Raw genomic sequence first — 13361 nt, 5'->3', positions numbered from 1 at the left:
ATGATATAATTAACATACTACGCAATCCCTAGTATTCATCAAAGATGTAAGGCGTGTTTCTTCAAGCCATTATTTTAAATATGTCCTTCGTTAGATTAGACTGTCATTTAACTCAATAAAATAACGACCACGGAAAACGGTGTGTTGTTTTTGTATTAATTCTTGAATGGAGTGCCATGAAAGTATGATCTAACGAAGGACACGTTTAACATAGCCACTTAAAGATGTTGATAGTGTTAGTGATGTTAATTATATCATCTCACCAATATTCTACGGGTGTAACGATGTGCTAGAACAAAGCAAGTGAAGTGATTTTAAATAAATTAAGTTGTTTAATCCGTTTTCTATTAAATATTTATGTTTCTCTCTCTCTCTCTATATATATATGTATGTACAGGTTGAGCGAAGATTCACGCTCCAAAACATTTGAAGGTTTATTTCTGTTACCTTATTGTTATCATTAAACATTTTGTACGTGTGTATTCATCATTATATTATTTATTTTACTCAACTCAAGAACAATTGAAGCTCGTTTTCGACAATTCCAGAGGGTGTTGAACTCATTGTGCCTGACTTCTGGCCCACCCCCGTATATAATACATATGTATGTTTGTATGCATGCATGTATGTATGTATACATCAGTATTATATATATATATATATATATATATATATATTTCCGACGAAGAGCTCCGCTCGAAACGTCAAATTCTCTTCCTTTCCCGAGCGTCCAGTAACCCAATATCTGTATCACGTCCTCGCGTTGTTGCTTTTGGTTGTTTTTCTTTTTTGAACTCACTATATATATATATATATATATATATATATATATATATATAGTATTCTTTTTTACTTCTAGACTCAAGGCCTGAAATTTTGTAGGAGGGGACAGTTGATTAGATCGACCTACAGTTCTGGACTGGTACTTAAGCTATCGACCTCGAAAGGATGAAAGGTAAAGTCGACCTCGGTGGAATTTGAATTCAGAACTAAGCATTTCGTCGCCGCCTTAAACATATTTAAAGTATTATTATAAATGCATAATTATAATTAAGTGCGCTGGGGGTGCTGCAGCGCCTATACGCTTGAAATAGACATCGAACGACTACAGACCACTCCGTTTAACACAAACTTGTAGTCGTCTGACGTCTATTTCAAGCATATAGGTGCTGTCGCTCCACCGCCCTTAATTATAATTATATATTTATAATTATACTTTAAATATTATTAATTAAAGCTATATGGTATTTTGTACGCTGGCCACTGATAAATCATTAATTAATGACTTTACCCTAATTATGTATAAATATACATTTATTCATTCCACAGACTTATTTATTGCGATATTATTCTAAATACGCACATGCCTGAAATGAACGATGGAGTTTTACTTCGTATATATGTGTGAAATATATGTATATATTCGTATTTGTACGGGAGTATCCCTAAGAGTATATATATATATATATATATATATATGTATTTCTCATTTATTTACGGTCAGTGTATCCTACTGATGATTGTAAAGTAATTTTAATATTGCAAAACATGAATTCTTAAGATAGAGGGTTGTCCACAATATGTTATAGATCCTTTTCGTCCATTTTGCTCGCATACAACCTTGTGATAAACAGGGTGTAAACTTAAGTAGTTTGTAGTCATTTGACCTCTATTTCAAGCGTACAGGCTCTGTCCATCCAGCCCTCTTAATTATAATTATACTTTAAATATTAATTTAACCCATATGGTTTTCGTACACTGGCCACTCATAAATCATTAATTAATTACTTTTTCCTAATTATGTGTATGTATATATATATATATATATGTATGTGTGGGTACATCTGTCTATGTCTGTCTGTGTGTCTATGTCTGTCTATGTGTGTCTGTGTCTCTATGTCTATCTGTGTGTCTGTCTATGTCTGACTGTATGTCTATATCTTTCTGTGTGTATGTCTATGTCTATGTCTGTCTGTGTGTTTATGTTTGTCTGTGTATGTATGTCTGTGTCTGTGTATGCATGTATAGCTATCTAAATAAGTAATTAAATACATCGATACGAAACCCTAAAGTTTCTTTATTATCCGTATTCAGTCCGAAACGACCATCGTACAGTTTTCCTGTTTTAAAATGTGTATGTGTATGCATGTGTGTGTATGTTTATGTATGTAAGCCATCATCTAATATTTCCGAGTGATTGTTATATTTCTTAGCATTATTGTTATTATTACAATTATTATTTTTTTTTTCATGTTATTTCTCTTTCTTGTTACTTCACTTCATTTTTATATCCGCCAAAAGCATAATGTCGCATTTTCATCTGTTGCTTCTTTCTTGATTTTCTGCAGGTTATTATAATGTAGGTGAGGGCCACTACCAGTGACACGACTGCCAACATCAGCACCGTCATCATTCCGATAAATACATCCTGGGAAATGCCTTCCTAAGCAAAGTAAATGAACGAATGGATAGATTAGGAGGGGAAGCAAACTTGAATAAGTGGGTCAAAATGAGTAATTTCTGACTTTGTTATATTTTTCTTATTTGTTTCAATTCATCACATTGCAATTCTTGTATTATCATCTTGATAATACATATAGAATAAGTATCAAGCTTAAAAAGAAAATGAGTACTGGGGTCAGTTATTTCGACTACATATCCTCAAGGCGGATAAAAGATAAAAGACATGCGATGGAATAAAGCAAAATAATGGTGATCTTTTACTTACTGTAAATGCTGCTGAGATTAATCTTCGAGGTCGTAGCAGTGGCGGTGATCGCAGTTTTGGCGGTATATTCTACAATAAAATCATGTGCATAAGATAGATAGATAGATAGATAGATAGATAGATAGATAGATAGAATGATAGATAGATAGATAGATAGATAGATACAGATAGACAGACAGACAGATGATGACGGGAATCTTCTGGAAACTTTCAGGAATGTGCAGTATTTTCATTTCTAATTAGATTACTGACCTCTTCTCCCAGGAGAGATTGATCTGATCGAGATTGTTTTCCTTTACTATTCTAAAATCAAGGTGAAATATTTAGTACACAGTTCTGGTGACATGTCTGGAAAAGTTAGTTTATTTATATGTCTCCGCAGATATGTTGTTATTAATAAGTACTCGTCTCCTTTTTTCACCTGTACTAGGATCCATTACACTGTGTAACAATTTGTTTTGTTGTTGGTCAGTAAGTATTACTTCCTATTTGCTTCTATTTAAAAATGACAACGGTTTCCTTCAAATTTTGCTTTTGCGATCTGGACATCAAAGTTATGAAACTGACTTATTTTCCATTACATTTCAGACAAATTCACTGCTAAGTTGCCGAGGCAGAAATATCGTTATAGTAAATATTCTGCTCAATACCACAGATTTACTTGCCGCTTGCTTAACCTTAAACACTTCAAGATGTCCCTTAGTGGCCGACAATATATGAATCTCTGATAAGGAACAGCAGCAGTGAGGGAGCATCACAGCCTTTGGAGTTTGAATAAATATCGTAACAAAAACAAAGTTTGAGGGAAATATTAGCCATTTTTCATACTTTCTAGGTGTAATTAAATAGAAAATAAACAGTTGGTACCCAGGGACATAAATCGTGTCAGTGTTATTGTGCACATGTTTGTTTATTAATACATCTATAGATTAGGATTCTCTCTCTACTTTCTTTCTCTTTCTCTTTCTCTCGTGATGACATGGCTAGAGAATTCGATTTTGCCACACAGCGTTTATTTTTCTATACTGAACTCACTGTCGACTGTCAAAGGTATATTCTACTTGAAATACAGTGGTACAAAATTATAGGAGGATCGTATTTGGAACGTCTTTAACCTTAGTTCTTTTGGAACTAATTTGACTAGAGTCTAAACAACAACAACAATTACAACAGCAACAACAACGACGACAACAACAGCCCCGACGACGACAGCAACAAGAAGAACAGATTTATATCTTCAAATGAAAAATGAAATTTGTATAGGTGAAATTGTATAAAAAATTCTCGTGTTTTACCTACCGGATTGGGTTCAGCATAAAGGAATAAAACGGCGATAGACGAATGTGCTGAGGATGATATGTCTTCAGCCTGTGGTTAAAATTTAGAAAAAAAAAAGATTATATATAAATAATCTGTTTAGTCATTCATAATACGTTCTAGCAGATTCGAATGAGAATATCTAATAAAAGTTGCTTTTTGCTATCAGAAAAAAAAATCTTTTCGCTTTAGACGATATGTGTTCGTAGCACACGCAATTCACTGGTGTAAGAGAACATCGAGATACTGCGGTGTTTTGATCAAAGTTACATCATCGGACCGATTCCTCTACGATAAGAACGAGCTCTTTTTTATAAAAATCAGCAAAAAAGAATTAAAAAATTCCCGATGGACGTTGTCGCCTGCCAAACGGATATTAATTTATGGAGTGCAAGCAGAACAGCGAGAATTCAAATAACGTATATGTTCGTTCCTAATACGTTCAGGAAGATTGGAACATGAATAACTGATCAGAGTTGTTCGTTCGTCATCAGAGATACCTCATCTCTTTAGATGACATGTGTTCATATCACACATAATTTATCAGTGTAAGAGGCATTTAAAATACTGCGATGGTTCAACCTCTTTTTACGCCTCTTCAGTCAAAGCTAACATGCCGGACCGATGAATCTAACAAGAATTACTAATTACAAATTGACTAATTGAAAATACGGTAAGGAAGAATGTAACTTTTATTTTCAAATTTATTTTCATTACAAATCTAAGTTTTCATTCTTAGTTCACATGTCTTATTAGCAGAACACTTACAGCGCTGGACAAAATGCCTCGCAGTATATGTTCCGGCTCTTTACGGTCGGAAATTAATTCTGCTGCAAACAATTGCGCCTGCAATCCTAGCTGGATCGCTAAAATACTGTCCGCAGGCTGGAATAAATGGGTAAGAACATTGCACAAAATAGCTTCTTTCCGCAGTTTGTTTCGGCACTTGAGGTTCGCTTCAGAGGACTCTGGTACGAAACTATCGGCTGTTGCTTTTCTTTTCGACAGCTTTTAGTCTTTTAGGTCACGATTTGTTTAATTTTGACTACATAAGTATTTTCAGTGAAGCAGATGTCAAGAGAGGGATATACAGCGCTATTATTATACATTTGCTATAATATAACAAGAGTGTTATTTGTCATATGAAGGTTATATTAAGAAGCATACCTTTGCATCATGGGTAATATCAGGAAATATGACGTACATACAAATAATTATAATTTAACTTTTATCAAAGTTGTTCTTGTTTATAGAAAATAGCGAAATGGATTGTAATTGTTAAAAGGAAAATATCTATTGCCTTAAAACAAAATTTATATTTGAAAATATTTGAAAAGCTAAAAAATAATTGGAAATAAAATTGTTCTCCGTGTTGATTTTATATTAGGAAAATTAACCCCCACCATATATATATATATATATATATATATATATATATATACACACGCACAAATACACACACACACACACACACACACACACACACACACACACACATATATATATATATATATATATATATATATATATATATATATATATATATATATATCTATGCATACATGCTACATATGTGGGAAATTCTGTCTGTGGGTGTGTTTGTTTGCGGAGTTGTTAGCTAACTCCTCCTACATCGTTTTATCGATTTTGATGAAACGTGAGACATGAGTAGAACCTATGTCTGGAACTCTCATGGCATACTCAGATTGTAGAAAAAATCGATAATTGAGCCACTGGAAGGGATCCTTATATATAACTAATATATTTTATTTTAACAGTCAAGGGAAATAACCCATTCGTTTTCCTAAATCATTTGGTATAAATCAAATTGAGTATGTTTATTTCTTAGTATTTGAACTGTTAGAGTTATTTTGACAATTTGTCCAGTACAACCCTTAAACAAGTAAATAGTATCTTCCTCAACAATAGATCTACTTATTACGATTAGTGACTTATTCACGAATGTACCATGACAAGCGCTATATGAAGAACTGTTCTGCTTTTAGACAAATGCACTGTCAACACAAAGGTGGTCACACCATGTTTGCATGTAGGAACACTTTCCTAAAATCTATCTGTACATCTTGAAAATGGCCAGCGTGTATATTTCACGAAACTTAGTTCTGAATCCATGAGAAACCACTTTGGCAGCTTTCTTCAAATTATGCCAATGTGATCTGTTTGCCCGAACACTGTTGCATGTTGAGGTCCCCGTGTACTATACCTGGGTACACAATAGATGGAACAGACGCAATTAAGGAACGCACGTTGAGAGCTGAGAAGAAGATGCTGTCTTCAGAAGTGGGGCCATCGGCGGGTGTGCACTGTGCACCCTAATCACCTGGTGTGCTTCTTTCTGATACACACTGTCAGAGGTCCTACGTCATTCACAGACTTTCGAAGACACAATGGGAAGTCTGCACGACCTATAGAGAAGCCTGCGCCAACATGGACTACTGGAGGATGATGCTCGCTGGGACCAGACGCTGGGGGAGGCAGCAGTCAGCACAGCACTACGTCAACTGCGCCAGCTATTTTCTATCAGGTTGATGACATGTGGCTTGCGTGAACCTCTCAAGCTTTGGGTGATCCACAAAACCAGCATGGCAGAGGACATCTAGAAAGGATTCAAAGGCAAACCTCAGCGGAAATTGCCACGTTCAATAACACCATTTACAATGAGGCATTACTTGATCTGGACACCTGAGTGCAAGCTATGGGAGGTCATGGTAATTCCACATTTGGTCAGCCTCAACCGGAGCAGGCAGCAAACAATCTCGCAATTGAGCACCTGCGAGAAATCATCTATGACATCGAAAAAATGACGATAAAGAACACAAACTGAAGGAGGACCAACTAGGTGTTTATTACACCATTATTTCGAGCTTGGAAAATGAAAGAGGAGGTCTTTTCTTTTTGGGTGCTCCAGGTAGAACTAGTAAAACATTTATCATCAACGTTCTTCTAGCAAAATTGCGCCAAATGAAACATTGCCATAGCAGTGGCGTCAAGTGGAATAGTTGCAACTGTGCTTAGTGGTGGCCGCATATCTCATTCCTGTCTCACACTCCCTTTGGACCTGTCCAAGAAATAGAAGGCAAGCTGTAACATCAGTCGTGGTTCTATAAAAGGCAAACTTCTGGGTGAATGTAGGTTGATCATCTAGGATGAAGCGACAATGATTCATAAGGTTTTCTTTGAAGCACTTGACATGTCCATTCAGGATATGAGACACAACACTAGGCTCAAGAAAAGTGCAACAATCTTGCTTGCAGGAGACTTTAGACAAACCCTTCTAGTGGTTCCAAAGGGGACAAGAGCTGATGAAATAAATGCTAGCATAAATTCGTCCTTCCTATGGAGCAGTGTGCAAAAGCTAAGACTCACAACCAACATGAAAGTGCAGCTCAGTGGTGATAATACAGACAGAACCTTTTCAAAGAAACTGTTGGACATCGGTAATAGTACTTCGGTTGGCGAGAAGTGTGACCGGGTAAGCGTGCCTTTTGGACACATGGTATCTGATTTAAAGGAACTAATGAACAAGGTGTTTCCTAACCCGAGGAACCAGTTTACATACCAGAACTGGTTGAAAAGCCGTGCCATTTTAGTTCCAAAGAATGTTGGAGTTGATGATTTGAACAGTTTCCAGGTGAGCGTCACATCTACAATTCCACTGACGCTGTGCTCAACATCGATGAAGCTGTGAATTATCCAGTTGAATTCTTGAATAGTCTAATACCACCTGGCCTACCACCTCACAACTTCCACCTCAAGATTGGGGCACCAGTTATGCTGCTTCGAAACCTCGATCCACCAAAGCTTTGCAATGACACACGATTTATAATAAAGATGATACCATCAATCTTGGAGACAACAATTTCGACTGGTAAAGCAAGCGGTGAACCTGTATTCATTCCTAGAATTACACTTATTGCCTTGGATATACCTTTCCAGTACAAGCGCCTGCAATTCCCGTTGAAACTGAGCTTTGCAATGATCCTTAACAAGGCGCAGGGACAGTCCTTGAACGTGGTAGGTCTGAGCCTTGAAGAACCAGTTTTCTCCTATGGCCAACTTTATGTGGGATGCTCAAGAGTCGGCAATCCTAATCATTTGTTTATTTATGCCACACAAGGAAAGAACAAAACTGTTGTTTATGAAGAAGCTCTGGAAATTTAATAAGATTCACTAAATTACCAGGTATTTATTTTTTAAACTGTAATATTTGTAAGTGTTGTAAATGTATTAATAATCTACATGTTATTTTATTTTAAAATCTATGTACAAATTTATTTGTATGCCTAGTGTAAAACTTAATGTCAGTCTGATTCTACATTCATTGTAAATCTATTTCAACACTAGCGCCCCTGAGAGTAATATTCTCTGGGAACGCACAAAAGCCCTTTTCAGAGTTATTTACTTTGAATTGTTATTATCTCATATCTGATTAGCCTGTTATTACCCACCATGCTTCACGATTTTAGTATACATACCTTATTGGTATTTGCTCCTAAGTTCTATAGACTCTGGGAACGTATTAAAGCCCTTTTCGGGGCTACTATATTTGAATTCTTACTATCGAAAAGAAGAAGAAGAAGAAGAAGAAGAAGAAGAAGAAGAAGAAGAAGAAGAAGAAGAAGAAGAAGAAGAAGAAGAAGAAGAAAATACATGTCTTTCACCCTACCTTGATAATAATAACACCAGGAAGAGGTACATTCCTCGTTAGTTCTTTCTCCAGACGCATTTGGCCTGTATGACTATCGATGGCGAAATAATTGACTAGAATCAACGGCGTTGCTGAAAAAAAAAACACAAATTATTGATTGTCTGCTTATTAAAAGTGTATCAGATGGTGCAAAACCTTCTTGTACTTAACCACTTGTTACTTGGCTACAGATATCTCATTCTTCACTGCAGTAATATTACTATCTGTATATCACGTGTAATATAACTAGACTTCCTTTAGATACGCGATACAAGTAAAAGAGAATCGTAGGAACGTCGTACAATATGTGGATATTGCGGTATTTCTTAACCTTCTGAACAGACAGCTCGTCGAGCACAAATTTGATCACCCATGATAATAATATCAAATACTCGAATCAGTTTAATTAGCTGACTCTGCCTCCAAATTTTGGTTCTTGTGTCTATATTAAAAATTACACACAGGCACCCCTCGTGTGTGTGTATATATATAAGATACAGAAATAAATTTATTTCTCAAACGCGTGATAATGCTATAAATAACGTAATCAGGATAAATTATCCATTTATTGCAGAAAAATACGCTACTGGCCAATCATGAGACTCGAACTCACATATCTGTGATTACGGGTCAAGTGTTTTACCATTAAACTAAACTGCCCAGCAACGAATTCTTCTGCAATTTTAGAACTTATAAATTTAGCTTCAGTTTATCCTGATCACGCTATTTATAGTATTATCACGCGTTTCAGAAATAAATTTATTTCTGTATCTTACAATACATCTCGACGCTTCTAGAAAAGAACAAACTTTGTTTGTTTACTTTCATCGTAAAGTTGTATATATATATATATAGGAATTTACCTATAATATAATATGTCGGTTGCCATAATAAAACTCAGAGTTTCGGATGTCGGGGCGAGAATCTGCTCCGGCATCTCGTCAGTTATTAAAACAACTGAAGAGATGTCGGAGCAGACTTCCGGCCCGACATCTGAAACTCTGAGTTTTTTTTTTTTTATGGCAACCGACTAATTGTCACATATTATATTATAAATTCCTCTATTTAGATAACATCGCGGTCTCATTCATTCATTTGTTGTTATATTATTGTTTATATATATATTCATTTAGTCTTTTACTTGTTTCAGTCATTTGATTGTGGCAAGACTGGAGCACTGCCTTTTAGTCGAAAGAATCGACCACTGGACTTATTCTTTGTAAGTCTGCTACTTAATCTATCGATCTCTTAAACGAAGCGCTAGATTACAGGGACGTAAACATACCAACATTTGTTTTCCAGCGATGGTGCGACGGAGAAATACAGACACAGAGACGCACATATAAATGTATACATACGCACACACACACACAAACACATGTAGCAATGTTTATATGCCAACAGAATGTGGCAGTCCTATAAAGGACGATGTTACTGTTGTTTTAGCCCCTGGAAAACATCTTTTCCAGCGGGCTATCGACACACACATTGTGTCGTATAGCAATTTGCAAGGCAGGTAATCTCTCCCATCTCTCGCCTCACGTGATACTCACAGACCTTAGGTTTGTGGGTGCTTACCCGTCCTCAGTGTGAGATAATCACAAGCTAGTGACGAAAGTTCTCTCCTCTCACAAATGCTATATATTCCAGCTAGAAGAGACGTTTTACTGGGGCTAAAACAACAATAATATCGTCATTTATGGCATATAAACATTACTATTCGGTACTGTTACTGTATATATCTCACTCAGAGATTTAAGATAAATTGTTTATATATGTATATATATATAGACACACACACACACACACACACACACACACATACATACACACAAACACACACACACACACGCACACACATATATACGTATACATACATACATACATACATACATACATACATACATACATACATACATACGTATATATATATACGACGGACTTATTTCAGTTTCCGTCTACCAAATCCACTGACAAGGCTTTGATCGGCTTGAAGCTATAGTGGAAGATACTTGCTCAAGGTACCTCCCAGGGGGACTGAACCCAGAACCATGTGGTTTGGAAGCAAGCTTCTGACCACACAGTCATGCCTAACATCTATGTCCTTCCCAGTCCACTGTTACCATGGAAATTCCTATACTTCACTTACTACTTATTTCGTTGAGAAGTCCATATTTTTGGAATCCCCCTTAAATGTTTCTTACCCTAACATCTTTTAAAGTAACATAAAATATCATAAATATACCATTATTTATATTTAGTAATTCGTACCATGCATTGATACACAACAGTTTTTGTTACGACAGCTACTCTGTCAGCTGATCGAGAAACAATCTATTCGTAGGAGGCGAGGCACAATTATGCGTAGAAGAAAAAATGAGATGGCATGTTTGATTTTAAGACTTTGCTGATTTGGCACCAATGTTTTGTGTCAAACATATTCGTGTAAGATTTGGAATATTACCGAGGCTACCCTAGCTTTCGTGAAGGCACATGACTCAATGGTTTGAACATCGGGCTTACAATCATGAGATTGTGAGTTCGATTTCCGGACTAGGATGTGTGCTGTGTTCTTGAGCAAGACACTTTATTTCACGCTGTTCCAGTTTACTCAGCTGTAGAAATGAGTTGCGACGTCACTGGTGCCAAGCTATATCGATCTTTCTCCTGGACAACATCCATGCGGCGGAGAGGGGTGACTGGTTTGCATGGGCAACTGCTGGTCTTCCACAAACAACCTTGCCCGCGCTTGTGCCTCGGACGGAAACTCTCTAGATGCAGTCTCATGCTCATTCATGACCAAAGGACGTCGTTACCATTTTACCTTTGCCTTCTTACATACTTTGTACTAACTTTTATATATGACATACCCTTTGCCTCTTACATAGTCTGATCTTACTTTCATCTAGGGGACACCAAGTCCCTCGTACGTGGTCAGTCCAACTGTTTTATACAGGTTACCTCTGACATAATCTTATTAACTTCAATATAGGTGCAATAATAGCCCATGTGCATGAACTGTACAGACTTTTATATACGGACTATTATATTACTCTTACATAGAATGTTCTAAAGAGAAGAATCGAAATAAGCAAAGGATGATTTCGATCCATAAAGACTGAAAGACAAAGTAGACTAGGGTGGTATTTGAACTCAGAGCACAGAGTACCGGGACGAGTAACCACAAGGCAATCTGTGTGACGATCCTCAGGTTCTGTCAATTTAAGGCCTACTAGCAACATATTGGTTTCAAGTTTTGGCACAAATCCAGCAATTTGGTGAGATGGGTTAAGTCAATTACATCGACCCCAATGCTCAAATCGTACTTATTTTATCGATCCCGAAAGGATGAAAGACAAAGTTCGATCTCGACGAAATTTGAACTCAGAACGTAAAGACGGACGAAATGCCGCTAAGCACATTGTCCGACTTGCTATCGATTCAGCCAGCTCACCGACTTGTCTATTAAGAAAAAACATTGATTTCAAAATTTGGCACAAGGCCAACAATTTCATAAGGAAGGGAGTAAGTCGATTACATCGACCCCAGTGCTCAACCGGTACTTATTTTATCGACTCCGAATGGATGAAAGGCAAAGTCAACTTGACGGAATTTGCACTCAGAACGTAAGGAAGGACGAAATGCCGCTAAGCACATTGTCCGGCTTGCTAATGATTCAACCAGCTCGGTGCCTTTTCTACTAGGCAACATATTAACATCTAAACATTCAACTAACCTCAATAGATATGGAAATCACATCGTCTGATTGCTCCCTTTAACTTGGATTTTCATTGTACGACGAGAAAAAAAATGGTTTCTTATAGAAAATGAATTTAATTATTAGCTTCTGTTTACGCTGTATATCACGCTTGAATAATTTCTTTTCTTATCACTTCTAGTTCTTTGTCTGGAGTGGAAGCGACGTCCCGCCGTTGTGCCGTGTGATTTCCCTTTTCGCATCATAATACGATTATCGTTTAGACTACCCAAAATAATATCTCATCATCTAAGGATATTTCCACGTAATTAGACATACAGAATTGTAATTATAGCGAAAGAAGAAGAACAACAATAAAAAAAAACAAACATTAATAAATAAAGAAAACAAAAAACAAGGAAAGAAATGTAATGGAAAAGAAATCTGTAATAACATCGAATATGCGAGTGGTTATCGTTTATGTATTGTATTACATAAAAATATACTCATCGCGTAGATTTATCTTGTAGGGAAATTATTGATCGTGTCAATCTGTAAACTTATGTCTGTCTTGCCGATACACAACACACACAGACACACACACATATATACACGCATATTTATATACACATATGTTATATATATATATATATGTATATATATATATAGAGGCGCAATGGTTTTTCTCATGAGTTGAACGAGGTGAGCTACCCTTTTTAACCCGGAATATCAGCAAGTACCTCTGATGAGAACTAAGCTCTTATTATCAGAGTTCGAAATCACGTGAGAAGGATATATTTCTTTACTTCATTTTGTGAGTTTATCTCACCATAGAATGGTGCTTTAGCTCGCTTTTCGTGGACTCATCAGATTAGTACCTTGAATCTTATTTGTCGGCTTTGAATCTTATT

General features: G+C 36.4%; 1 protein-coding gene across 3 annotated transcripts in view; it reads right to left on the bottom strand.

Moving 5' to 3' along the window:
- Positions 1-2057: 2057 nt before the first annotated feature.
- Positions 2058-13361, bottom strand: part of LOC106879830 (cadherin-99C) — a 57455-nt gene continuing 46151 nt past the window's right edge. For all 3 annotated transcript variants that reach the window (XM_052976452.2, XM_089341606.1, XM_052976454.2), the window contains 4 exons: positions 8733-8845; positions 4028-4096; positions 2729-2797; positions 2058-2443 (listed from right to left, as the gene is read on the bottom strand). In XM_052976452.2, coding sequence (XP_052832412.1) covers positions 2270-2443; positions 2729-2797; positions 4028-4096; positions 8733-8845 — 425 coding nt within the window. In that variant the 3' untranslated portion in view covers positions 2058-2269. The remainder of the gene's footprint in view (positions 2444-2728; positions 2798-4027; positions 4097-8732; positions 8846-13361) is intronic.

Source organism: Octopus bimaculoides, chromosome 25, assembly GCF_046866305.1.
Source record: "Octopus bimaculoides isolate indiv1 chromosome 25, ASM4686630v1, whole genome shotgun sequence".
NCBI classification, from domain to species: domain Eukaryota; kingdom Metazoa; phylum Mollusca; class Cephalopoda; order Octopoda; family Octopodidae; genus Octopus; species Octopus bimaculoides.
Note: the sequence above shows the minus strand (reverse complement) of the source record. Positions and strands in the feature narration are given on the sequence as shown.